Genomic DNA, 26,389 nt, shown 5'->3' on the forward strand with positions numbered 1-26,389 from the left:
GGGTTGTCTCTGCATAATATTTAATATATTGTGAGCACATTTTGTCGCTAATACTTCAGTACTAGGAAATATTTGAATGCAGGTACTTTTATAGCATGGTATTTACTGAAGTAATCATATTTGATCTTTTTTTCTGGTTTAGCATGGTAGTAGCTGGCAGAGGTGCTAATTTGAACTACTTTAGATTGTACTTAAACACAATACTTAAGTCACACCCCCACTGGTTCTGTCTACAGGTAAGCCTGCATTTGGTAGCTAAACATAGGGAGGAAAGAATTGTTCAATGTAACATAATGATATAAAATAAGATGCAGTGTTTTGATCCCTGCAGGGAAGCTCACACACTCACACACCCAACTTTAACTCTACCAGTTAAAATGCCAATATAGGAATGATGGCTGCAATCCAACATATTCAGACACATGTATGCACAAGCACAAAATATGTAGAAGTACTAAAAACAGCACCACAGAGACTAGAGTACCTGCAAAAAGATATATTTTATTAGAGTGTGCGTTTAACCATTATTTTTTCATTATTTGTTGTTTTTTGTCTTTTCCTATGAGAGTAATTATACAAAGACAAGAACATGGATGTGCTGTGGAGCACAATTTTACCTTTAACACTGCTTGATTAGTTATAACACATTTTTCATACTTATGTATCTACTGCACGTTTTGTTATAATAACCAGAATACTTAAAACAATTCGAGAGCAAAATAACAGCAAATAATGTTTATGGCAACAATGATGATATGAGCTTTAATTTTGAATAGACGTGTTGCGTTTTTTTAATTGCCTGTATCACAGACTCTTTGGTTTCTGATTCCTGCTCTTGAGCTTCTGACGAACCACCGCGACAGTAGTGAAGAAGTTTCCCATGAAGAGAATAAGGAAGCTGAGACTGCACATTAAGACCTGGCATCGCGTGGAACACAGAGAACAACATGTTAGAAATAGTTGAAGCTTTAATTTAATGATGTGTGGAAGGGATCAGGTGAAGATTAAGCATTCATCATTAACATGGAGTTAGTTTGAAACGTGTGAATGCAAATGCATGAGGGTGATTTGACAGAGAAACTATAGTTTTACAAGAAAAGAAATACATTTAAAAGTACATTATAATGTAATTCTAGTCAGTAATATCTTATTTTCATACACACGATAAGCTCTCTAGTGATGTAAACATACATAAACAAAAACAAAGTGTTAATGCTAGAAAACGAATTGATAAATTATCAACTTTTAGAAAGCAAGACTGGTGGTTATGAAAGCACCGACCTGCCATTCTGTACAGTCTGGAAGCTGAGCCATTCTGAGGAGAGACAGGCCATTGAAGAGCTGCCAGAACTGCAAGACAAAATACGAGGACATGAGAGGTTATTTTGTTAAAATTGACTGGATATAGTTAAGCTATCACGCAGAAGACCAAAAAACATAACCATTTTTGAAATCAGTGCTAAATACGTAGAGTCATATTAAGTCTAGAATGACATCAGCCTTTTTGGTCAGTTTTGTCTGTGTCATTCAGTCCACACCATGACAAAGCACGATCTTTAATGCAAACTAAGCAATAGTTAGAGGGAATTTCTCAAGTTCAGTTGCACATTATCTCAGTGTTACAGACTGTCCTGTACTCACATGACCGAAAAAGAGGAAGGGCAAAAGAAACGTCAGTCCTTTCCACATCCACGACTGAAATCCCTCTGAAAACAGAATTTTTTTTTTACTCCCACTTCTGTTTATTACAGCAGTGATGACAAGAGCAAACCTGATGGAGCAAATCTTTACTAAACATTTAATTATTATGATGTGCCTGGCTGGGTGTGTGTCCTTGGCGAGCTACAGTGTTTCTCACCCACGGTCAGATCCATGTTGTGTCTTTCCCCCAGAGCTCGTAGTCTGTACAGACACCCACTCTGATAATAGCACTGCAGACACTGAACAAAACCTGTCCAGATGAAAGAAACAGCCATCAGGCTTTGGTTTGATTTAGTTTGAACCGCGAATGTATTTCAAGTACATTGACCTTACTTTGATACAAGGAGTAGGCGAGGAACTGGTTTCTGAATGTTTTGTACAGTTTCCCATCTGGCCTTAGGTTTGAAAGGGAGGAAATTTGTTATTAAACAAGGGAAAAAAACTGTAATTTCATTGATCCTGTTGCATTTTCAAGTTTAATTTCCCATGTTTGTATGTGTTAAAATGTAGTTCCATTGATACTTCATTTGGTATTTAGAGTATTTATCTTCCTCTACTCACCATGTCAGCATTACACCGGACAAAAAAGCTGAGACGTAGTGATGAAAAACCCACCAGCCTTTAATTCTATGGTACAGGACACATTTTTATCAGATATGTAGATTATATGTTTTCACACTTTGCTTCAGGATAGTGGGAGGGGTGGGAGGGCTGACCTGGAGCCGTTGGTGATGAGGATGCTTTCCCTGATAGTTAATGTACAATAGTACCACACCAGCAGGAAATTGAGGATTGCATCAAGAAATCTAAAGCCAGGGGCATGAGACAAGTGCTGGATTTAGTCAGACAGTAGAGAGAGTATCCATGTGATGGAGCTTCTGTGACGTGCTGATGCTTACCTGTAGCTCACAAAGAAATAGCATATGAAGGAGAACAGCAGCAGGAGGACTGTGAGACAGAGCTTGAACTTCTCGTATTCATCTTTGTAGGCAAATCTGACGAGGACGTGACAAATTCAGGTCTCAATAGACAGTGTGACGCTTTTCAAAACTAACGAAACAGGCAGAAATTTCCCTGGACATGGTCACTGCTTACTTTGACTGCTTGGTGAGAAGAGTGACATTCACATTTCCAAGAACCAAGTGGAGGTACAATCTGCAATATGAAACAAATATATTGTTATTCTTATTCAGCTTTATATAAGGAATTAAATGTCATTTTTGGGGTGCTTTTGGATAAATAGAAGTCATTACCCATTTTTACTAGGAAGGAAAGTTTCCATTTCAGAGAAAGTATTTGGCCACATCTTCATTTTCTCTTTTATTTCATCCAAGGTCTTTGCATCTTCTTCTGATGCTCCTGTGCTGCATCTGATGGATGATATAAGTGCATACGATAGGTCTGTGTCATTGGCACATGGTGTGTGTCTGCATACGTTGCTGTACACCTGTGTCCATGCAAATGTGTGTGTGTGTGTGTGTGTGTGCGTGCGTGTGCGTGTGTGTGTGTGTGTGTGTGTGCGTGTGCGCACAAACTTTTTCATCAGGTGGGACATGTCCTTAAGTCTTTTACGCTGACTGGAAATGGAGGATGAGCAGTTTTTTTGTATTTTGGAAAATTCATCCAGTTTCTGTAAGTACAGTCTGTGTGTCTCCTGGATGAGAAGAACATCCACAACCAAAGGAAATGTAGATTATCATTATTATCATTAGATCTTCCAACCTTTTTGAAATATGGTAGATTACAATCTAGAGCACGATCAAGATATCTGACATGAAACCTTGCTGATCTATGGCAGTTTTACAAGACGTTTTCCTGGATATCAAAAGCACTTCATTGTGTGGTTTGAGTAAGACAACAGCAAGCAAACAGTATGTTAAACACGATTTACACCAGTGCTCCTTGTGATTAATCTCATACTGTCAGCTTTTTTGGGTTAATTTCTTACCTGAAGTTGTTGATACTCTTCTTCCAGACTTTTCCACTCCTCCAGAACGCCTGTTAAACCGTGAGGCATTTTGTTAGCACTAGTCTTTCTTTTTAATTGTTTTACCTAACCCTAACCACCAAGGAAAGACATGCACATAATGCTATGCTCAAGTATTTCTCTTCAGGGTGTGTTTCACATCTCCATAGTCAGTTTATTATGTAACGTGAACTTTGGCTGGTACAAATGTGAAAGATTTTGACTTGGACATTGTTCTGTGGCAATGCTCCGGTTACCACAATGTCCAGTAATCACTCATAGAGCTTAAAGCAATCATCGTTGACTACATTACAATGCAACGCAAAGACAACAGGTATACATTTTTTACTTTTACCATAATTCACCCTGATCCCTGTTAGCTGCATGTTCCTTTTGAGCATGTTTTCTCTGTCAGCATGTTCTGTCACTTTCACAGCAGCACATTAGTGACATCTTGTGGATAAAAGGACTAAATCAGTGATCAACTCACTTCGCCATTTCGATCATGATGGAGGGGGAATGTTGTGGCACTTGTAAATCGCTGGGCCTAGTGAAAAATGAGCAGAGACAATAATTAATTAAACAAAAATTCAGTTAAATTGTTTGTGAAAATGCAGAGTTTTCTTTTCAACTGTAACCTGCACATTATAGACTGACAGCAGCCAGTCAGATTAGTGTCTTGACACTGTAAAATTCCCATCATACAGATCATAAGACACACCCAGAGAGATAGATAATAAACAAAATTGCACAAATAAAACATAACTAAGTAAAATCTCACCAAGAAACTAAACTGAAAAAACAAGACCCTAATATAATTCTTTATGCATTATAGTTGGTTAGAGCAAGTCTTGTACAGTAAATTCTTCTATTACATTGAATTTATGTACTGCATATACACAGGTTTTCAGTTACAGGCAGGACATATGCAGTATGTACAGGTGTACAATAATCTATGAAAAACAAACTGCAGTGGTGTATTTTTTTTCCCAGTGGAAATAATTTCCCAAAAAACAGCACTCAGTGAGGGTTTGTCGAAACGCCGCTTTTACTCTGAAATGTTCAGGCGGAAGTGGCTTTGTTGACCCTGTGAGGCGCTCATGTTGGCGCATGCGCGCTGAGCTGACAGCGGCCGGTCAGAGACAGCTGTGTGGAGCTGCGGAGCTGCAGTTCATCAGTTTACCTCCACACAGAGAAGCTCTCTGCACAGCTTTCTGGACGCCAGTTAACTCACAGCGAGACTACACAGGTTAGTCAACACAGAGGGAGAAAGAAAGCCCAAACAGTTTTATGACAAAGGTAAGATTTGATCCTGTCGGTTCGACCACAGCTTAGCTAACGTTAGCATCCTTTAGCTACAAGGCTAACAGCTGATTATCGTTATTGTCATTTATCAGTGGTTGAAACTGAGCACTGTGAAGGAGAATGGATGTTTATAATGCTATCTAATATATGATCTGAACTAAAAACCCTTTTTTAATGTTGAAAACAAGCTCAAACGGCCCCCTGGCAATGAATCGGTAGACAGAGTGACTTTAGAAACTCAAACTTTAAATCTTAAATACTTTGAGCTGCTGAAATGTGCTGTTTGAAGCCAATGTAGCTTTCTGTCCCCTTTGACGCAGGATTATTTGCACATTAGTGCTAATCTTTTCCCGATTGGGCATGATTGTGGAAATACCAACTTCTAAATGAATGTTGGTGGGGCAATCATAGTATTAAGATAACTTAGACTGAGATTGTGCCTGGTTTCTTGTACTTGAAAGGGACAAACTGGTGCTGTTGTTCACACCGAGCTTATATGATTAGTGAGTCCAGTGCCTCAATTGCAAAGACTTCAGAAATGTCAACAGAAATGTCAACAGAAATGTAATGATTTAGGGGTTCTTGGCTGTTCAGATCAGTTAAGTAGCTTTAAGACCTCACTTCTCATTTTTGGTGTTTTATTTGGTCATTAATTCATTAGAAAATCTTGGTAGTTCTGCTCTAGTGGTTCCTGAAAGTGTGCTTTTTTTTTATTCAACTCAATATTTCTCTGTTTAGAAAAAGTGTTTGTTCACTGTACTGCTTCACTGTTAACTTTGAGGGGCTTGTGTTTGTTTTCCAGCTGACTGATAGGAGATGTGTGCTGCTGTGTACGTCCTGTCTACGGTAACGGGCTACGTGCTCACCTCTGCCCTGCTGCTGAAATGCCCCTCTCTTTTGCACCGGAGGAAGCGAGAGGCTTTTGTCAGCAGACACATTTCCCATCGTGGAGGTGAGTTAGTGGAACTCATTCTGATTTTCAGCATGTATTATCCAGGAAGTTATTTTTTGTATGAAAATGATGAGCGTAATCTCGTTCTTGAGCCTCAAGGTTCATGTTTTGATATTAGTGTCTACATTTACAGTATCATTATTATCGTATTTTTACATCTTGACACAGTTGAGTGATGTGTGATTGGGTTTTTTCAGTTATTTTGACTACCTTTAATTCTCATGAGCTAGTTACTTATAATAACTAGCTCATAGTGAATAGAATAAGCCTACTGTTCAGTGTCAGGCTGGTTAAGCTGTTACCATGTTGTTAATAGATGTAATTGCATAGTTTTGGTTATATTGCAGTGTATTTATAGCTGTTCTTCCATCAGGCACAGGGCCATTAGCTCATCCCTGTTTGGCCTTTTCTAGCAGCGATGGCAATGCTCCAGCTGTGAGTCCTACAGAAATGTCGATATTAAGAAAAAACTGTAGCACGCTCAGTGTTTACTTTTTGTATTGCAGGAGCAGGCGAAAACCTGGAAAACACCATGGCAGCTTTCAAGCAGTGAGTAGAAACCTTAGAGTCACATTGACAAAGCTCTTTCTTCGAAATTGTCTTGGAAGTGTGAAACATAGCTGGTGCTCGTACTTGTGACTGTGGGCAGCGAGTGTCATCTGAGCCCGGTAGTGATCCGTTTGTGACCACAGACCGTTTTGTCTGCTTGTCTGTGCTTGTTCAAGCATCCACACGTTTCTGATTGATTTATGAATGCAGTGGGAGGTGAACTACTTCATATTATAATATATATCTAGTATTTTATTGAACGTATATGCGCCATGTTTTATAGCGTGACTGTATGTGCACTGTGTGTTGGTTCATGCAGCGCGGTGGATCTTGGCACAGACATGCTGGAGTTGGACTGCCACCTAACGAAAGATGAACAGGTAGTGGTTTCACATGATGCCAGCCTGCAGAGGTCCACTGGCATCAACGCCAACATCTCCGACATGGCCTACGCTGTGAGTTATGACTCTGCAATTTCTCTTTAATCACCCCATTTTTGTATCTTCCAGCTCTTGGAATTGTTTGGCTCTAACTTTTAGAAAAACATGGAAGTTTGTTAATTTTGGAGTCTGTATTAAAGGTTTCCTGAGGACTTTAATGCCTCTAGTAGCTGTTATTTCTCTGAGTGGGTCCCTGTTTCTCTCCAGTTACATGGATTTAAACAATTTAGAACACTTTTAAAATTTGGCTTTGCAAATGTTTTGTGTGGAAGGAATTGCACTGGACACTTTAAGGATACATCAAGGTGTTTTGGTCAGTAACTCTGAATGCAAAGATAACTTTTTAATTCTCCTCAGGGCACATTTTACATGTCCCCATATATTTGAATATTTAAAACTTAAAACCAACTCAAGCAACACTTAGAGTTGTGTTTGTGTGTAGACTAGAGGGCAGTGGATGAGGTAACAGCACTAGAGCGGGGTGGATGAGGTAACTGCATCGATAGATCACGTACCTTGATCAGGTGAGGTCCATACCAAGTCACGTGATGTGTCACAGGATGAACTTTTGCCTGATAAAAAGTAGGAAGTAGAAGTCTTGCTGAGTCAGTGGATTAATTGTTGCTCACTTAGGATTTCTGCTGTGCTATCTTCTCTTCTGTGGCCTGCATCTCACATACGTACATTGAAACAAAGCTCTTTGTTTTTCTGATAAGCCTCACAAAGTTCAGCTCCAGTATTTGTGTGTGTTTGAAGATCAGAAATCACAACTTGTGGTTAAATGCCACATCAGCGAAAATAAATTATAGTGAATAATTTCATACCAAAATGATATGTGTGGAAGTGAAATTAGTTTTACAGTTTTACAAACAGTAATTTTGCATCGAAGTGTGTGTCCTGGGTTCCTGACTCTCCTATGCTGACTGTCATTAATGTTAACACAGATCCTGGTTCTGACCCGACATTACAAGCTCTGACTATTGGCTGTATTTGTTGTTTGTTAACCACTCAGTGCCGTGTGCTCTTTGCAGGAGCTCCCTCCATACCTCTGCAAGCTGGGTGTCACTTTTCAGAGAGGTGAGCCTCACATACCTAAGATTGGTGTAATTATTCCAAAGCTAACACCTCCCACACACACATGCTTAATAGCAACATCAGTTTTTACTGGTTAGTGTTTATGCATAGGAACAAAAACATAAATGTTGTGTCTGTTTAAAGCACAATACATCAGTTCATCAGCAACAAAATTTAAGACATATATTTGTAATTCATAAGCTGTTGACACAGGAGCCAGAAAGCCACAGAAATGATGAATACGTTCATGCTACCTGTATTATTGAGTAGAATCTGACGCTGACTGTGTTTTTAACTTTGTTCTTGTCTGTGCAGAGTGTTTCTGCGAGGGCGGAGAGGACAAACGCATCCCTCTCCTCAGGGACATTTTTGATGCATTTCCCAATACACCTGTCAACATTGACATTAAAACCAACAACGACACGCTCATCAAGAAGGTGTGTGTGTTTGCAATTCACAGACTTTTAGGTGTGTTTTTTTTTAGCTCATACATCCTTAAAAGCAGCATTAGGAGTTACCTCATTGTATAAAAGATTAAAGATGAATCGTTGTCATTTTGTCCCTATTTCCTGAAAAGGCATTTCTGCCCCATGTTTCGCACCTGTGCACACCAAGTATTATGTGCGATGTCTTTAATGATGACATTTTAATCCTTGCAGGTCTCTGAGCTGGTCATTAAGTACGACAGAGAACATCTGACCGTCTGGGGCAACGCTAGCAACCAGATAGTAAAGAAGTGTTACAAAGAGGTACATTTACAAGAAATGCAAAGTCCAGTTAGTCTTCAGTCCAGTCAATTCAGGGCATCAATCTCAATCTCAAAAGACACTAGCTACCAGTAATAGATTTATTTTATCTAGTAGGCCTCACATCAGCATGGATAAGGTGCAGAAAGCAGGAGCTATGCAACTGAAGAGCAAATTTCAGATATCTTTTTAAAAAAATCATCTTTTGATCAATATCCTGTTTTACAAAATGTCCAAATTTGATTCTGAATAATCTTTAAGAGTACAGATGTGTGTTTTATTATCATGTATCACTTGTGGTGACTGAATTTAAGGGAGTTGACCCTAAATCCTAAAGCCTGTATGTTTGTTTGTGTTTCGTAGAATCCTCGTATCCCAGTGTTGTTCAGCTTTCCCAGAGTGTTGCAGCTGTTAGGCCTCTTCTACACCGGCCTTCTGCCCTTTGTTCCCCTCAAGGAGCAATTTCTGGAGATCCCCATGCCCTCTATTATTACAAAGTAGGTAAACGGACTGTAAAAGCACAAATAGGATCTGGTAAAAAAGGATGCACTTACAGAACATGCATCAACCCTCTGTAACAGTGTCCTTTGCTGGTTGTTGTACGACACGGCACGGGTACAAGTCCTCTGCTGTTCTCGTTTTTCGGTTACATACAACAGTAACGCTACACTCCACCAGAGGTGATCATTATCAGTCTGCACGTCCACTACATTTGATAGCAGCAGGTTGGTAGGTTGAGGTCTGTTTCCCGCCTCACTGTGGCTAAAGCCCATCCCTAAATGGTAGCACGGTTTACTGGGTCACAGGATTAAACTAGCATTCTGCTAAAAAATGAACAGGAACAAACCTAGTGTTTAATCGACAGCGCTGGCCAGAAAAAGAAAAAAAGACATGTCCATATATGCTGTCAATATATATGTAGCTCAAAATCTTTACCATAAAAGGCAAACTTGACATCTGCAGCACTTTTTAGCTGCTGCAAAAAAATGTTCTCTAAATGTTACAACGTGATTTCAATTTGTGGAATTAAGCGTCAACATTCACAATAGGTTTAAATAATGTTAGCACAAGGTCTATTTATAGGGCAATTTCCTGACCTTTCAGCCACCTCTTGTGGCCTTCATCAGCAGATAAACACATCATCACTTCAGACACCAGGGACAAACCTTGAACAGAGACCAGGGTGTTATCACATCCGTCTATCATCTATCATGACCAAAGTTACATACTGTACTGTATGAGCCAGCTCTGTGTGCTGATGAAGGCGTAGAGATGTGGCTGAAAGCTCTGGAAATGTTCCAATAAATGGACCTTAAATGTGCGGAATAGCTTATTTCCCTCTGAGGGCCAAACGTCTTTACGTGGCTTGATGTTGATACGATAGAAGCTTTTTAAATGTTAACACACACGACTTTGCTTCGTTCTCTTTCATTAAATGTGCTTGATGTTTTATTTAGGTTTTTAAAAGTTGCAAGAGGTTCCTCACTTCCTCGGCTCAGGTGTAGCCACTACGCTGGGCTCACTGGTCGGCTCCTTTCAGAGCGCCCCGGTCTGTCCGTGCTACCTCAGGACTGTTTGAAAGATTATTTCAGTCGTTATTGAAGTCATTAAAAGAAATATTCACACCCCGTGCCTGGAGAGTGTGTGTTAGTGGCTCACAAGGATCAAGGTCACAGAGCAGATTATACATGCTGAACATTCATTAAGGATTAAGTGATTATCTTTGTTACACATTTGTTGCATCCAATTTCTCTCAGCCCACTTCTTTTACGTCTAATTTAGGTATTGATTCTGTCATTATTTTTGGGAAATGATTTTCAGCAGAAAATGTGCAACAAAGTTTTTGCCTGACTGTAGCCACATCAGTGGAACGTAACTTTTTGACTTATTCACTTCTTTTTACATTGCTGTGTGATTTTGCAGACTTAAGGATCCCAACAGATTAACAAGGAGTCAGAGATTCATCACCTGGCTGGCAGACAGGTGAGTCATTATTGAGTCCCTCTGTACTCTCACTTCAATGTCAGACTGTCTGAATCCGCTTGTCTTTTTTTTTTTTTATCATCTTTACTTACATTTTGTGACTAATTTTATGCCTTTCTCTCTGCTGAGCATTTGTGTTTCTGAGAAGAGCTGATATTTACTTAAACGGGGACTTTGGGAAAAACACACATACATTACTGAGTCACCGTGATTAATGCGAAACATTTACAACTAAACTTCCCTCTCCTTTTACTACACTTACAGTTTGTCTGTGCTGATGAGTATTTATTTTTCTGTTGCAGTTTGCTGATGAGGAAAGCTCTATTTGAGCATCTAAGCGCCAGGGGAATACAGGTAAAGTTGCTGTAATGAACTCCTCCATAACAATCCTCACAAATGAGAAAACTGTGAATCCAACTGATAGATGCACATTGTATAGGAGTAATAAAGTGGCCACTTCCTTATTAAGCTGATTTATCACAGTGTTTTAGTTCCTGCTTGCTTGAATAATCTTTTTTTAATAATGAACATACCTAAGAGCAGTTAGGGACATACACATAGTTATGTCAAGGTTAAGTCGGTTCATCTTTATTATCTTCCAAGAATGACTAGAAATCATTCCATAGTAATCCTGAGCCTGTCTGCGTGCTCAGAGCTGTTTGTTGTAGCTGCAGTGTGATGCTGTAGTTAAGAGCAGTCACTGGGAAATGTTCCTACTAGTTCAAAAATAGGCCCGAGTGGCCACCAGCGCCGCTCTCGCGGCACAGAAGCATTCTTAAACCTTTGTGTGACTCCCTCCACTGTGTGACGAGCCGTATGTGTCCCGCGTCTGGTTTCAGGTGTACATTTGGGTGCTGAACGATGAGGAGGACTTCCAGAGGGCATTTGACTTGGGAGCCACGGGAGTTATGACAGATTTTCCCACCAGGCTTAAAGACTTTATGGGCAGGAATGGCATTTCTAAGCCCCAGTGACCTGCCAAAATCTACCTCAACCCAACCCCCGCCCCCACACCAGTGATTATCCCTCAACCTGACTGACCTGCCAAATCAGCCGCCCCCCTCCACGCCAACACCACTTTTACTACACGCATTCCTGCAGGGCTCCTCTCCTCCTCTGTGTTTTACAGTCAGTAGGAATCTCCATCATGTTCTGCATCCTGCACTGTATCAGTAACCACTTCTTGTATTGGTGATACAAACGTCAATGTTTTCAACAACCTAAAATACTCTTAGAGGACACACACACACACATACATATTATTTCCTTTGAGTTGTGTTCCTTGCAGCTTTTTTGTTCCCTCGCTGGACACCGTCCTGCTCAAACAACTATCAGTATCACTCAGCTACTTAAAACCACACAATCTTTTCAAGTTCATCTATAAAATGGGACAAAATAGCCATTGAAATCAAGTGTTTCCAAATCTTATCGGTCTTGAATTTCATAATCAATTCATGGCTTTTGACTTGAAAATGTTTGTTTTTTTTAAATTATTGTTATTTTGGTTTTTAAATTATTTTGGCTTTCAATTTTTTTTTCCAATTGTACTGATGTAAAGATATGATTTTGTCTTAAAGTAAGTAAAGGGCAGTTTGCAGTATTACTGTGTTGTGGTTGGAGTATTGATCTAGTAACAACACCAGCAGATGCAGTCTGATGTTATAACGTTGTGGAGATTTACCAGCAACAACGTGATGTTTCGAGGTCTGAAACATTCTTTTGTTTCACAGACTGGCTGTCACTTTGCACATTAAATAATCCACTAATCTTAGCAGCTGGGAGATATTCCTGTTTGGTTCTGATGCAGCCATCAGGGTGCTGACACGAGTCCTCGGCTACGTTGAATTTTAGTCTCCAATGAGCAGCGTGAGCCCTCGGGTGCCACTGCTGCATATTTACAATTCAAAGGCACATTCAGTTGAACTTTGGGCGGTTCTGTAAAAAAACAGTTGTTTTTTTTTTCTATTGTTTAAGACAATAGGTCGTACGTTGCATGGCTATGTTGTGTGTTTATGCGTAGTTGCTTAGATTTCACACCGATTCAAATGAAATGACAGCGGCCTCGATTGCCCATTAATGAATCTGAGAGAGAAGTTTTGCACAAAATAAGAGTCGTACCTTTTTTCATCTGTGTTAATGTGAGTACAGTTACCACTGAACTTCACATGTGAGATGTACGACTGTTTTTAATGACAGCACTTCACAGTTTGAAAGTGTAAAGATGATTAAGGATTATCATACCACTGACGTTTTCTAATCCAAACCTGTGACCACACAGTGAGGGCCAGTAATGAATGTAGTATTGGTTGAATGTATTCTATGTTGTTCAGTGTTTTACAGTCCAAACGGTGTTGCTGTTTAACTTTCTTCTGTCTGTTGTCGGACATCTTGTATCAGTGCTGTCACTGAGTGGTTTTTCATGATATTTTACATCGTTTTGAGAAATATCTGTTTTTGTGACCTACCAATCACGTTACTGATCTTACATTACTGATTATGATCGACAATATTTTGATTACTTTACCTGTGCTTTGCTGACTGTATATTAGTTTTGCATGCCTAAATGAATATGTGTGTGAATATGTTGTGAATTCAACAGAACCAGTTTGTGGGACCTGGCTGCTTAGGCCAATCAAAATGCCTTATCCCACATTACATTATCTGATTTCATGGGAAATTATTGACAAAGTAAATTTTTATCACTATCAATAAACACTTAAGATATTGCTATATAAGTGGTGTGTATGTGTGGTATAATAACTGCTTCATAACGTTGTTTTTGGCCACTTTGGGCAGCAAATATATGCCAGTTTATGTGGCTGCAGACTGACACAAGGTGGCGCTGCAGACTGGAGGGACTTAAGGAGTTTTCATGCAGACGGAAAGTTAATGATGCTGGACATGTTGTTACATAAAATCCATCCGCACTGACACTTTTCCTCCACTCCACTTTGAACAAGAACCGGTGAGGTATTTCGGCTCTTCCCCTGGTCGATGTCCTTTGATAAAACTACACAGTTAGTGAACATAAAACCAGACTGGAAAATAAAACACACAGTAAAGCGTGTAAGACTTTAGTGAGATTATTGGCTAATCGCTTCTGCTCTGGGCCAATAAGCGCAGTGTTGCTATGCCGTATCGGCTCTCTGATTGGCTGACACGGCTGTCATTTACTCATCGGTGCGACTTTTTCCCAAAGATCATCAACTCTGCCGTCAAGATAGTTCGCTTCCTCCGGAGCGTGCGCCTACGGCCTGTCACGTTGACGCCAGAGTTTTTATTTTTCCATTGAGTAACTTCATGAACAGAAGCTGGTCCATCACGATGGGAAGTAAAGTGTTGTAGTTAAGCAGCAGCCGTAGGAAAGGTGAACTTTTCCTTAAACGTGACACAGTTATGATAGAAACCGCCTTGTGTAACTGTTAGCTAACTTCTATGTTGAAGCTTATATAAACGCCAACACGGCAGAACCTAGCTTTAGATAATAAAAACAACATTAAAATTCATATAGCGTCTATTCATTCAATATAAGCAATACAACAAATGGCCATAAACATCCGTCACTAACGTAATACTGCGCAAGCCTTTTTACAATTATATCTAGTATATCAACAGCATTTGTAGCATGTGTTTCCAAACGTCTTACCACAAAAGACCAGACACCGTCTAGACACTTAAAAACAGAAGTTAACAGTGTTACTGTTCACCTAAAGAAACTGTGCTAACTACATAACGGGCTTTTCTGCGAATCCGGAAGTGAGCCGGAGTGAATCCTCTCGCTCCGGCTGGCTCTCACTCTCTCTCTCTCTCTCTGCCTCCTCTAAACTCTGCTGGGCATCGCTGCGCGTCAAAACATTGCGTCTCTGCAGGACTTGCCAGGGCCAGAGAGAAAGAGGAAATTTGCCTGGGAAGGAATGCGAAAGGGGGTTTAGGATTGGCACTGCCACGAGGAAAACGAGGAGGTGCGACGTTTTCTAGGCTACGTGGAGATCCGTTTTTTCCTCCCTTCAAAGGTAAAAAAAAAAGATTCCCTCTACGTTATTTGTCACTGTGCTGCATTTGTTGTTACGCACTGTTATTATGTCGCCCTGTGAAGCTTATTCTTGCGTCGATGTAAGTATACACAGCCTGTCCGGTACTTTTTTAACCGAGGCAACTTTTGGCATGGGCTGCAGGTACACAAGTCGTATTTTCACATTAAAAACACAACTTCATGGTTTTATTTCCTGTCGTCATGCGTGTCACGATCGTCACTGCTGACTATGTTTCATCGCTGCACTGATGTTTTTCCTCCTGGATGGGATGCTGAGGTCAACTCCGCAGTGTCTAGTGGGTGTTATTAGGACTCATGCTGTTTGTGGTGGCCGTCCTGCACGTATACGCCATCATCCCCGTGCGCGCGCTCGGCCGTGATGGTGCACGTCGGCGGTGATCAATGCGGGTTATCCTGTAATACGCACACGTGACCGCAAACTCTGACGCCAATCACCTGATTCCCATCGATGTGTCAAAGTCACTGCAGATGTTAGAGTGTGGATGCTGTGCTGAGTGTGTTGAGTGTGTTTCGTTGCTGATCTGAGGCATCCCCGCCATCTGTGCGCCGTGTGGTGGCTCAAGTTCTGCCCCAGATGAAGTGCGCCACTGCCTGTGACCTGATTCATAGAAAAAAAAAAATCACACACACGCACTATACATCTTAAACATTTATGATGTGTTACTTGGGGTGATGAGGCCCCTTCTGCCATCCCAGTCAAAAACAGGAGGAAATGCTGCATCCATCTCCTGAAAACACCCACTAAGTAAAGTCCACCTGAGCCCACATAGACCGATTAAGAATAGCCACTTTTATCAAGTCACAACCTTTGCACTCTTTGCGATCAATTTTCATTGCTGAGCGTGCACGCAGATAGTTATTGATGATGTTAGGAGTCGATGCACAGCGATCGAAGATGTTGCTCAGAGAGCTGCTGGCCCTGAAAGCCGATCCTCCTCAGACACAACATGTACACATAAACAAAAGTTGTGCCCAATGTGCTGTGCCTGCAGCTTCACACATCACCCACGTTGTTTTCTCTTGCTTCTCATGACAGTATTCACTGTTTATCATCGGGTAGCCACGCAAGAAGAGCAATGCAAGTAACACTTTAGGATGAATTAGGAACATATAAGTTATAACCACAGTGAACAAGCAAGTGTTTCCTTCAGGGTTTGTACTAAACTCTAAATACACATAAGCACAAGTGTCTAAAACACCTGAGAACAAGCTGCCTTCCTCTCCACAGACACACACACAGGAAAATTTGAAGCAAGTTCGGATAAAACATAGCAACAGTAACCGGACACACACACCTAGGATGCAGGAGCATCGCTTCATCAGTGAGATTTGATATGTCGGAGTAGAGGGGGGAGGAGAGAGGAGAGTTTTTATTTTCTCCTCCAGTCAGTGATGTCATGCTGCTGTATGCTGCTGGCCTCGGTGTAAGACCGAATGAAAGTACACAAAGTACAGAAACTGTGTCGGTGCAGCTCGTGGGCAGCATAGGACGCACTGATCATCCAACGCCGAAGGGACAAACGCTGCTTCTTCCCTTCCTTCTTTCTTTCTTTCTCTGCCCACTTCAGCGACGCCCTGTCCCTGTCTGACTCTCACACACACACACACACACACACCCCCCCACATCCATCAACCACCATCAACACCCCCTTCGGATCTCTTCCTCCCCTCTGTCTTTCTCCAGCTCTTGATCATTGTCAGAAACAGCATCAGCAGCGGCAGCATCAGTGCGTTACATAACAAAGGTTTTTTTGTTGGGATACAAGGGCCCTTTTTGGCTGCTGAGACTCGTGGCACGTAGCCTTTTGTGATGACACCCAGAAATGACCAGAATGAACAGCTCGGTGACCTCAAACGACCCGCGGCAGAACTGATGAATAGACAGAGCGACAGCAGAAAAAACAAATATACAAACAGGCTGAGAGGCAGACGGAGAGAAGACACAGGCAGAGTGACAGAGAAAACACAAGAGGGACAAACACCAAAGACGCACACACGCAGAGGTTATGCAGACAGTCTTCATCCTGATGTGATGGTTTCCATTAAATTTCCTAGTGTGGGAGCCCACAGCGATCAGTTCCTCCAGTCATCTGATCATTTATGCAATTTGTTATTCTGTCAAAGGAGGTTTTTTTAGTGCAAAGCAGCCTGAATTGACTCTTTTGCGTCAGCGTTTTAGAGCTTGTCAGCATCCTCGTTCCCACAAACAACGTTGCCTTACAAGATGAATTACAAGCATGTCCACCCACCAAGATGAGCGTTCTTATAAAATGCCAAGCGGCATCACAGTCCAGCCTTAAACAGGTCGAGGACATTTTCATCTGATCATTGCTGCACTAAAGTCTGTACCTGCTTTCTTTAGTAGTACCAAACACATATGTTTGTGATTATGGTGACACGTCAGCCTTCGTGCTACAGTGTCAAAGAAATGTAAGCCAGTGTCAAAATCAGTGTCAAGTCAATGTCTAAATAAGTCAAAGCCGTGACATCTGTAGGTTGTTTTTCATCATCAGTTAATCTGCTGATTATCTTATCAGTTAAACAGTCAATCAATCGGGTCTATAAAATGTGACGACATGCTTGTCACAAGTTTCCAGAGTCTTAAAATGTCTCATTTTGCCTGACAAACAGTCTAAAATCCAAATATATTCTGTTCAGAACGATAAAAATAGAGAAAAACACTTAATCTGATGACGACATTGCGATGTACATGTTTAATCACAGGAGTCAGAGGTGTCAGTTTTCACCCAAAGCCTCCCACATGCACACACACTCTGTTGTTATGGTCGTATTGGAGCGATTCCTCAGAGACCTCAGGCTGCAAATAATACCCAGACCGAACTATACATGGATTATGTTTGACCCGTGAGAAGATGTGTAACACGTGCAATACTTTAATCCAGCACCGCCGCTGAATGTCCGTCCGCTAAGGGCACATTAGTACCATTATGCACCAGAGGTCAGTTACCAGTAACAGCATCCCACAAAGCCTTTTCCCCAGATGTTGGTTTGAGTGAACATCTCATCCCGTCTGTCAGCTGTGACGGACGGCTTCTCCTCTGTACATCGCATTTACATTTTAAACAGTCACTTTGATGTTATTTTATCCCGAGTGACTTGTAGCAAATGAAGTGGCTCAGAAGAAGGAGAAGCTTAAATTTAATGTTATTAAATCTGTAGCTTAAGTTTGAAGCTTACATTCCTAGATTACCTACAGGACCTAAGACTAATTGCTGAGCTATAATCAGTCCGCTTTGTGCGACTTTAGGAGATTTTCTTGATTAAGTGATTAATTGTTTAGTCTACAGAATGTCAGAAAATAGAAATAAAACGCCCAACTTGTTTTCTCAGAGCCCAAAGTGGCATCTTAAATTGCTTTTTTTTTGTCTGATCAACTCAGATTTATTTAATCTACTATCATAGAAGACCTTTAAAGACATTTAAAAAGCTTGGACTAGTTAACATTTGGCATTTTTTGAATAATGACTTATTTATCAAAATTATTGCAGATAAATTTGCGTTAATTGACTAATGGATTAATAGACTTCATTAATCATCAATAGACTAATTATTTTGGCTCCACAGCTGCCACATCATTCATCAAGAAAATACTGTATGGCAAGAACAAATGTCAGAGGACTGGATGCTACATAAACTTCTTCCTTGTCCTCAGTCCTGAAATGACCGAGAGGATGAAACAGGCTTTGGGTTAAACATCAAGTGTGTGTGTGTGTGTGTGTGTGTGTGTGTCAGGGGTCATTTCTGACAACTGTACTGAGTGTGTCTTTGTGCCCCAATCCCACGCCGCTGGCAGGGAGTCAGAGGAGAGAAAACAAGGGCACGTCTCACTGCCTTATTTATTTATATCCCCCAGTCCTTCCCATCAGCAGTGGAGCCTTTATCAGCCTCCGTCTGATACTAAAAACAATCATATTGCAGAGCAGTAAAGTAAAGAGGCCTCTCTCTCTCTCTCTCTCTCTCTCTCTCTCTCTCTCTTTTGTTTGTCCTGAACTCACAGAGGCCTCCTGCTCCCATTCAGTATTTTATTAGTTTTTCCAGATGGTTCAGTAAAGACAGACAGGAAGGAGAGGAGACAGAGTGGGACAGCATATTGTAAAGGTGATGAAACAATTTGTAAAAACAAAGATAGTACATTTATAACAGAATCTTACAGCGCCGTAGTCCCGTAAACTGTGGAAACAGGATGCGAGACAATAAAAGTTGCATATACTGTTTGAGAGAGGCTACGAAGCAGGTTTATAAAGAGTCGCGCTGGGGAATAAAACTGGATTAAATCTTGTGATTGATAGGGTGTGTTCTTCAACAGTGCCGAAATCACGATTAAAGTTGCATCAAGCAACAAAACCACAAAGATTATATCTGCACCACAAAGTGGAGAGCAGAGGCCTCGAACCATTTAGTTTTTCCTGTACAGTTAGTCAAAACATACCCCTGTCCTCCTGGCCCCAGGGACTTTTGGGATGGGTTCCCAGGCCAGCTCACTAATCTTCTCAGTCACCAGGGCACACCAGCAAAAGTATTTTAAGGGCTCGGTCTATTTGGATATCATGGAGTGAGCAGAGCACGATCCTCACAGTTGTGCTAGGCTAAGCAGATTATCTCTGCAGCCTCATAGACTTAAACACAGAATGTGAGGTATAGTTTAGCTGCCTGCGTCCGCTGCATTGAACTAGAGTCGGTGCAGAGCGGTTAACCACAGCTGCAACTGTTTCTCAAGTACTTTCATCATCAGTTCTCTGCAGTTTTGTAAAATGCCCATCATATTGCATAAATATCTACAAACAGCTGCATTGGATGAGATAAAAATGTTGTTGGCATTAGAGGAAAAGACAGTGGAGCACCAACTCAGTAGGATTCATCCTCTGGGGACCATGAATGTCAGAATTTGATAGGAATTCATCCAGTAGATGCTGAGATATTTTAGTCTGAGTCAAAGTGGAGGACTGACCAACAGATCGGTGTTGTCATCCGTAGTGCTACGCAGCTAGCAAGGCTAAAAATGTCTTGAAGTAGCTTTTATCTAATTATATTAACTAATTATCAAAATAGTAACCTATTCGTTTTTTTGTCTGTCCCTGCTGTGGTGCTTCAAACTGGCCTCTGGGGTTGGTCGATATGGTGGATCCCTGTGTGGTGGTTTTCTGTATTTGTACCGCATTTGAATCTCATCTCATCTCAAGTGGAATTTCTTCAGCTTGGAACTGAAATGTGAAGTTTAGTGACTCAGCCTGCAACACAGGCTCATTAATAATGCATGATGTCTCGTTACATCATAGCGTTTTGAGGTTTGAAGAGTTTCACAGTGGCTGGCGGGTCGGAGAGCAGACAGTAATCCCATCAGCAGTTATACACCTGTGGCTCAGTTTTCACCACCAGTTTAAGGAAGCAGCTGTTACACAACCGCGTAACCATTAGCTGCTCTTTCATCCTCACTGTGCTCAGGTGTTCGCCTCCCAACCCACCGCCCACCACGGCCCTCACCTGTGTGTTGCGGTGCTTCCCTTGTGAGCCGACCTGGGCTGGCAGTCCCTTCTTGCACCGCCCGCCAACCCCGCCCATGGTCAGAATGACGCGCTCCAAGACCTTTCAGGCGTACCTGCCGAGCTGCCACCGAACCTACAGCTGCATTCACTGCCGAGCTCACCTGGCCAACCACGACGAGCTCATCTCCAAGGTAACCGGCGGCAACAGTCTGCTCCGGTGACTTGACTCATCTTACCAACAGCGGTTGCCCTGAGAAGCCATAAGGACACAACTGAAATTCAGGCAGCTAATTATTACAGAGTTGAAAAATAAAGTCCACAGGCAGATGTATTTTGAAATGTATTTGAGAAACAAGCAATTTCTCTCTTTCAGTTTATAACACAGTTGACAATTATTTTTATTACAAAGGTTAACAGCAATTAAAAAGACAAGTGCTGAGGATTTAAAAAAGAAGGAGACCCGATGAAGAATTCAGCAGGCTGAACACCTGTATGTCTGTGTCAGCCGCCGCCACACTATTGCGTGTGGATGGATTATGTTATAAGCTGGTTAGTGAATTGGATTATGAATGCACTGTCACTTTTTCCACAAGCGATTATGAACACACTGCTCACCTGTGCACAAAGGCCTTCTGCCACAGCCGCACGACATAAATCTGTTTAATGTGTCTCTTCAACAGCAGCTTTCTTGTCGCGGCAAATAAACACCTGCAGGAAAATGAACTGCGTCGCTACCTGTTAAGCTGCTTTCTAACTTACATTAGTCCACCGTGATGTTATCAGTAGCGCATGGGCTGTTACTGGGAGACTAAAGACCAATTTAAAGTATATGTTAAAATAGATTTTGTCCTCAGGTTTTAAAATAAGAGCTTCTATTAAAGTAAAGGCCTGACTCAAATCAGCAGGTGGGCGTTTTTATAAGGAAACCAAAATAGGGCTCTTATTTGACTGCAGCAATATAACAGCATGCTGTATCAATGTGTAGTTTCTTGTGTCAGCCTCTTCATCTTTGTTTTTCGTCTTGTCTCTGCAGTCGTTCCAGGGCAGCCAAGGCAGAGCCTACCTGTTCAACTCAGTGTGAGTATTCCTCTAAAAAAAGCTTTTCAGCCCGCAAATAGCTTTGCAGTTGGCCTTATGTGTTGGGCCTTTATACTGGACTAACACAGGAGACAAGTGAACAGCTCAGGTGTTTTAACTTTATAATGGACGTTGTTCCACACAGTTGTTGTGCTGTTTTTGAAGTCCTGTTGTAGACAGAGCCAGCCTGTGCCTCGGGGTGCTGTAATTATCAGAACTGGGTGTGAAAATTAGGCTGTTTGAATCCATGTGGCCTGGTGCCCTATCAGTATGCGCTGCATGAGTGGATGGGAGGCAGTGACTCACATGGGAGCGCATCTTACAGACCATGCAAACCGAGCCACTTGCACAATACTAATTTTTAAACCTCCTTCCTCTCTACTTTCCTCCCCACAAATCATTTCCTGTCTCACAGGGTGAACGTCGGGTGTGGCCCTGCGGAGGAGAGAGTCCTGCTCACAGGCCTGCACGCTGTAGCAGATATCTACTGTGAGAACTGCAAGACGACCCTGGGCTGGAAATACGTAAGTGCCCTTGGCTGATTTGATGCACGGCACCACAAATTGCATCCAAGGTTGGGAGACGATAAACTGGGAGCTTGTTATTATAGCACACCCCAATTTTATTTGCACCCTGATTATATTTGGACCTCCTTTTCAGTCAGGGTCAGCACGGTGCTACGGCTGTGGGCTGCATTAAGTATGAGGCAGATTTTTCCCAACAGATGGAGACAAGAAGTTGATCTTATGTGACTTGCGATGAGTTTAAAATGTGAAAAACAGCTGGTCAACAGCAGGGTTTTCAATTAATTTGTCACTCAAATCTGAAGCTTTACATACGTACAGTTTAGTCTTTAACAGCTGACGAGAAGTTGTAAATTTATATGACTGTTTTCATCACAGCTGTCATATCTAGGTGGTAATAACGTTGACTGGACATTTACAAAGCGGCAGTGTAGTTCAATGAACAGTTTCACAGTTAAAATAGCATCAACAGCCTCACTAGTGTTTGAGCTCTACAGTCAAAATGCACATGCAGGATGTATTTAGTACAGGTGGTATTTTAGGTCCACCGTCAGGGTGAACTAGACAACATCCACACATGTTAGCTGTCTTCATGCATCAGCAGAGCTGAGCATGTGCAGCTGTCACCGGTGAACCCCGTCAGCATGGAGGTGAGAGTTTACACTATGGGGCACGTGACAGTATCTGTAAGGGGTTAACACACACTCATGCACACACACAGTATCCTTGTTGTTTGACTTCTGAGAAGGCTGCATTGACCAGCACTCTTTGCCTAACCTCTAACCGTAACGTTCAGCGCTACGTGTCCAACCTTAAACCTGATTCTTTAACCTTCCAGCCTAAAAATAACAATTTTCCTTATGACACCTGGTAAACAGCTGGCAGACCAGCTTCAAAATTAGATACTTTTCTGGGCAGTTTCTATTCCTGTCAGGACCCCACAAGGCAGAGAAAAACAGAGGTCACATGCCCACAGAAGCACACAGACACTAGATAGGACTTAATGGAGGGCTGCCATTAATATCAGTGGCAGCGGTATTGATTTTCTGCAGTCGTCAAAGTTCTATTGAAAGGCTTGACCCACTGCACTTCTAAACTGAGAAATCTGATAACGTGCCTCCGCAGTTCTGAACCAAAATAGCAAAAGACAAAACAAGGTGCAGACGCTCCACGGTGGAAGAACATTTGTGTCAGGCTGCTCTGTGACAGTGTTTTCAAGAGAGGCTTACAGCTCAAGGTGAGCGGCTTGTGGGCAAGAACACAAGGTTTTTAATGAGCTCAGACAGGAAGCAGAAGTCGTCATTTTGTGTCATTATTTATGGCATTAATTAGCAACTCTGACGAAAACTGAAAGAAAAAAACCATTTTTAAAACATGAATTGTGTCAAAATGATTCCCATAATCATACATAAATACAACACACATCATAAAAAACAACAGATAAATCTGGAGTGATTTAACCTTTACGTTTCCAAAGGGACCTTTATACATTTGGGGCTCATTTGAGGTTCACTGTTTGCTGCTATCACTGTCAGTTACAGGGGCCAGAAAAATCCAAATATGGGGATATTGGACAAACTGAGGTGGGATTAGCAAGCACAGCTGAGTGTGATCATGTGACCACCATGAGAGACATCTGTTGATTAAAGGCATATCCACTCCTAACACAATATCTTAGAAACAAGACACAAATACACATATCAGGAGAAGGAAAATTAGGTATTTTGCTATAAATTTCTTGGTAATTATGACTTTAGTTCATGTATTTTACCTAATAGATGGAGTAGAAAGCTTCGGTGTAGATCAGAGTCTTTTCTGGCTTTTCTTATAAATCCTCCTCTGATTTTTGGAATTTGGGGAATTTTGGATTTCATGTTACAGCCTGCAAGATTAGAGCAGAGTCTACATCTGCGCTGGCTGTTGCGAGGCTGAAACCTGTGGCCTTTAGCTGTTTTAGCGGAGAGAGACACATTCCTGCCAGTGCAAGGTATGACGATCCAGTCCGGTCAGCGTTTTGGTTCTGCAGTGTTTAGTGACTGACAGTTATATAATAAGCAGCTTCCAAAGAGCCGGCAGCGGAGACAGGCCAGGACTGAGTCAAGGATTTTCATGTACAGCTGAGAAGACTGTCATGCTACTGGTGTCCCTTTCCCTGCTGTCTTGCTCTCTGTCAGAGATATAAACATGTTATTATTCACTGTTCGTCTGTCATTTGAGTTAAGAGCTGTCTCTCTCCTCTCCTGTCCCCTGCTACACCCTCCAGGAACATGCCTTTGAGAGCAGTCAGAAGTATAAAGAGGGCAAGTTCATCATCGAGCTGGCCCACATGATCAAGGACAACGGCTGGGACTGAGGGACGAGCAGCACGGCGGCAGCAGACGGGAGGAGGGGGGACGCTGGGGGACTGGATGGATGGACAAATGGATTGGAGGGAGGAAGGGAGGGGTGGGGTAAGGGAGGGATGGAGGGAGGGGAGCTTGTGTGTGGTGGGTGAGTGTGTGACTTTGGTTTGGCTGATTTACCATTAACCTCTGTAACTCTCTGCCCATCCCTCCCTACCACGCGTCTTGATGTGTACACACACACACACACACACACAGACACACACACACACACACACACACACACACACACACACACACACACACACACACACATCAAGGTCCCAGACATCCCAGCTTGACAGAGAGACAGACCAGGCAGGCTTGTAAGCAGCTAGCAGGACTAGGTAACTGGCCAGCAAGACAAGACGTCTCTTTTTTCTTTTTAACCGACACATGATTTGATAGCTCTTTAAAAGGTGGCAACACTCCCTCTATACCCACTAGGAGACATCTTCATAGTGTGAAGTATTCTACTTAGTCTAACGGTAATGCTAAAACCAGTTTTTAACAGGTCATATGGCAGAAATTTAGTAAGAAGGTGGCCAGTTGGGCTGGTTCATTTCATTGGCCTTGGCTGAGGAGCTGACGGGCATTCACTCTGTCCCCAGCTTGAATGAGATGACTTAAGATGATTATAGCAAATCCAGCTGATCGGGGCCATGCCAGCTGGGCCAATGATGAGGCCTGGCGCTGAGGCTTGGCACGGAGGCCCGAGCACATGGGTGTTGGGTTGTGGCAGGGGAGGGGGTGGGGAGGTTGGGCGCGGGGATTGCCGCCTGGCCAGGCCGCTCACTCAACGCGACGGGGAGAGGAAGATCCTGATCCCAGTTATGCGGTGGCTTTGATGGCTTCTGGCTGGGATCCACTTCATGTCTTGCCAGCGATGCAGCACAGGATGGGCAAGGGTGGGCCGAGAGTGAAAGAGATACAGACAGACAGTTGTCCTAAAACCTCGCAGCAGCAAAGCAGCTCCCCTGGGTTTTATTCATCCTCGGATACAATGAGTCGTGTAAAGTGATCTGCTGATCCTTCCCGTGTATGTCTGGTGGCGGCGGACGCATCGCTGCGTCCACCTTTGTTACTTGGCCAGATAGAATTACACAACATAAGCGTGTCTCAGGTGAACAACTTTGGCTGGGATTCCCAAAGGTTTGCGAGCACTGTGAGCATCTTTCTGCTGTCGTAGGTCGATGAGCAAAGGTGACGGGGCTCTGCAGGCTGGGGGTGGAGGGGGGTGGCGGGCAGCTAGTGGTCAGCCAGACACAAACGCAACCCCTGCTATCATGTAAATTGTAGACAGTTTGATTTGAAGAAACTGAAAAACAAATGGCCAATGCATGACTGGTTTCATGGGCCGAGGGAAAACGCAAATAGTACAAAAAAAAAAATCAACACGAAAAGTAAGTAATTACTTTTACTGAAGTTACGAGGTATATACATGACCACAGATGTGTGTACTGTAGATGCATATGTATAAAACGTAATCCTCCTATCACTCTTAGGCTCTCTTTCAGTCTGGGATGACTGCTGTTTATCTGCTGTTACACCGATCATCAACTGGCGCTCACAAAACATTATTACAAACCAACTGGGAAACATTGTGAAACAATGTAGACCAGACTACTACTACTCACCTATTCTTTTGTTCCTCAACGCACCAACAACGTATCTTCTTAGGTTTTCCCCATTTTCAGATCAGTTTTTCTTTGTCATTTTTGCCCACCTTTAGCATACTAAATATTCTTCATGCGTCAGGGGCCTTCAAGTTCTGATACCTGGGTGATATTTGAGGTAGCATTAATGGGAAGCATTGCTCAGGTACCTTGATGCTGTCTTTTCTTTGCTAAGGCCAGGATCCTACTTAATGTGCTGGATGTGTTATTCTCTGATGGAAATTTTCAAATTTTCAAATGAGAGAATCCATTACAGCTGCTTCCATCCCACGGAGATGCAACATTAATGCATGCTTGAAGTAAAACAAGTGTTCTGACCACTTTTGTGCTCGGTCCTCATCACGTTTTTGTGAAGACGTTTTTTGTGTGTATTAGAGTTGCGATGAAACCTTGTGCTGTAATACAACATCAGTTTCATCTCGGTCCATTAGAGCTGTGAGATCCCTCTGCAGTGGCA

At 42.2% G+C, this 26,389-nt stretch overlaps 3 protein-coding genes across 3 annotated transcripts; 2 read left to right on the forward strand and 1 right to left on the reverse strand.

Annotated features, from left to right (window-relative positions):
• Window positions 1-521: 521 nt before the first annotated feature.
• Window positions 522-3,919, reverse strand: LOC139200585 (ion channel TACAN-like). The gene is made up of 12 exons (XM_070829913.1): window positions 3,650-3,919; window positions 3,237-3,355; window positions 2,955-3,071; window positions 2,797-2,856; window positions 2,601-2,696; window positions 2,418-2,507; window positions 2,263-2,328; window positions 2,035-2,096; window positions 1,859-1,951; window positions 1,642-1,706; window positions 1,282-1,350; window positions 522-918 (listed from the first exon to the last, which is right to left on the reverse strand). The coding sequence occupies exons 1-12, from the start codon at window positions 3,716-3,718 to the stop codon at window positions 805-807; spliced, it is 1,020 nt and encodes a 339-aa protein (XP_070686014.1). The 5' UTR covers window positions 3,719-3,919; the 3' UTR covers window positions 522-804.
• Window positions 3,920-4,902: 983 nt separating this feature from the next.
• gdpd1 (glycerophosphodiester phosphodiesterase domain containing 1) lies at window positions 4,903-12,671 on the forward strand. The gene is made up of 11 exons (XM_070829915.1): window positions 4,903-4,966; window positions 5,775-5,924; window positions 6,431-6,473; window positions 6,793-6,928; window positions 7,945-7,990; window positions 8,303-8,424; window positions 8,647-8,736; window positions 9,097-9,230; window positions 10,657-10,716; window positions 11,019-11,070; window positions 11,556-12,671. Exons 2-11 carry the CDS (start codon window positions 5,789-5,791, stop codon window positions 11,688-11,690), a joined length of 954 nt encoding a protein of 317 aa, XP_070686016.1. The 5' UTR covers window positions 4,903-4,966; window positions 5,775-5,788; the 3' UTR covers window positions 11,691-12,671.
• Window positions 12,672-14,583: 1,912 nt separating this feature from the next.
• On the forward strand, window positions 14,584-24,300 carry ypel2b (yippee-like 2b). The gene is made up of 5 exons (XM_070829924.1): window positions 14,584-14,729; window positions 20,234-20,465; window positions 21,308-21,351; window positions 21,767-21,875; window positions 24,139-24,300. Exons 2-5 carry the CDS (start codon window positions 20,349-20,351, stop codon window positions 24,226-24,228), a joined length of 360 nt encoding a protein of 119 aa, XP_070686025.1. The 5' UTR covers window positions 14,584-14,729; window positions 20,234-20,348; the 3' UTR covers window positions 24,229-24,300.
• The last annotated feature ends 2,089 nt before the right edge of the window (window positions 24,301-26,389 follow it).

This window comes from Pempheris klunzingeri, chromosome 4 (genome assembly GCF_042242105.1).
Source record: "Pempheris klunzingeri isolate RE-2024b chromosome 4, fPemKlu1.hap1, whole genome shotgun sequence".
NCBI classification, from domain to species: Eukaryota; Metazoa; Chordata; class Actinopteri; order Acropomatiformes; family Pempheridae; genus Pempheris; species Pempheris klunzingeri.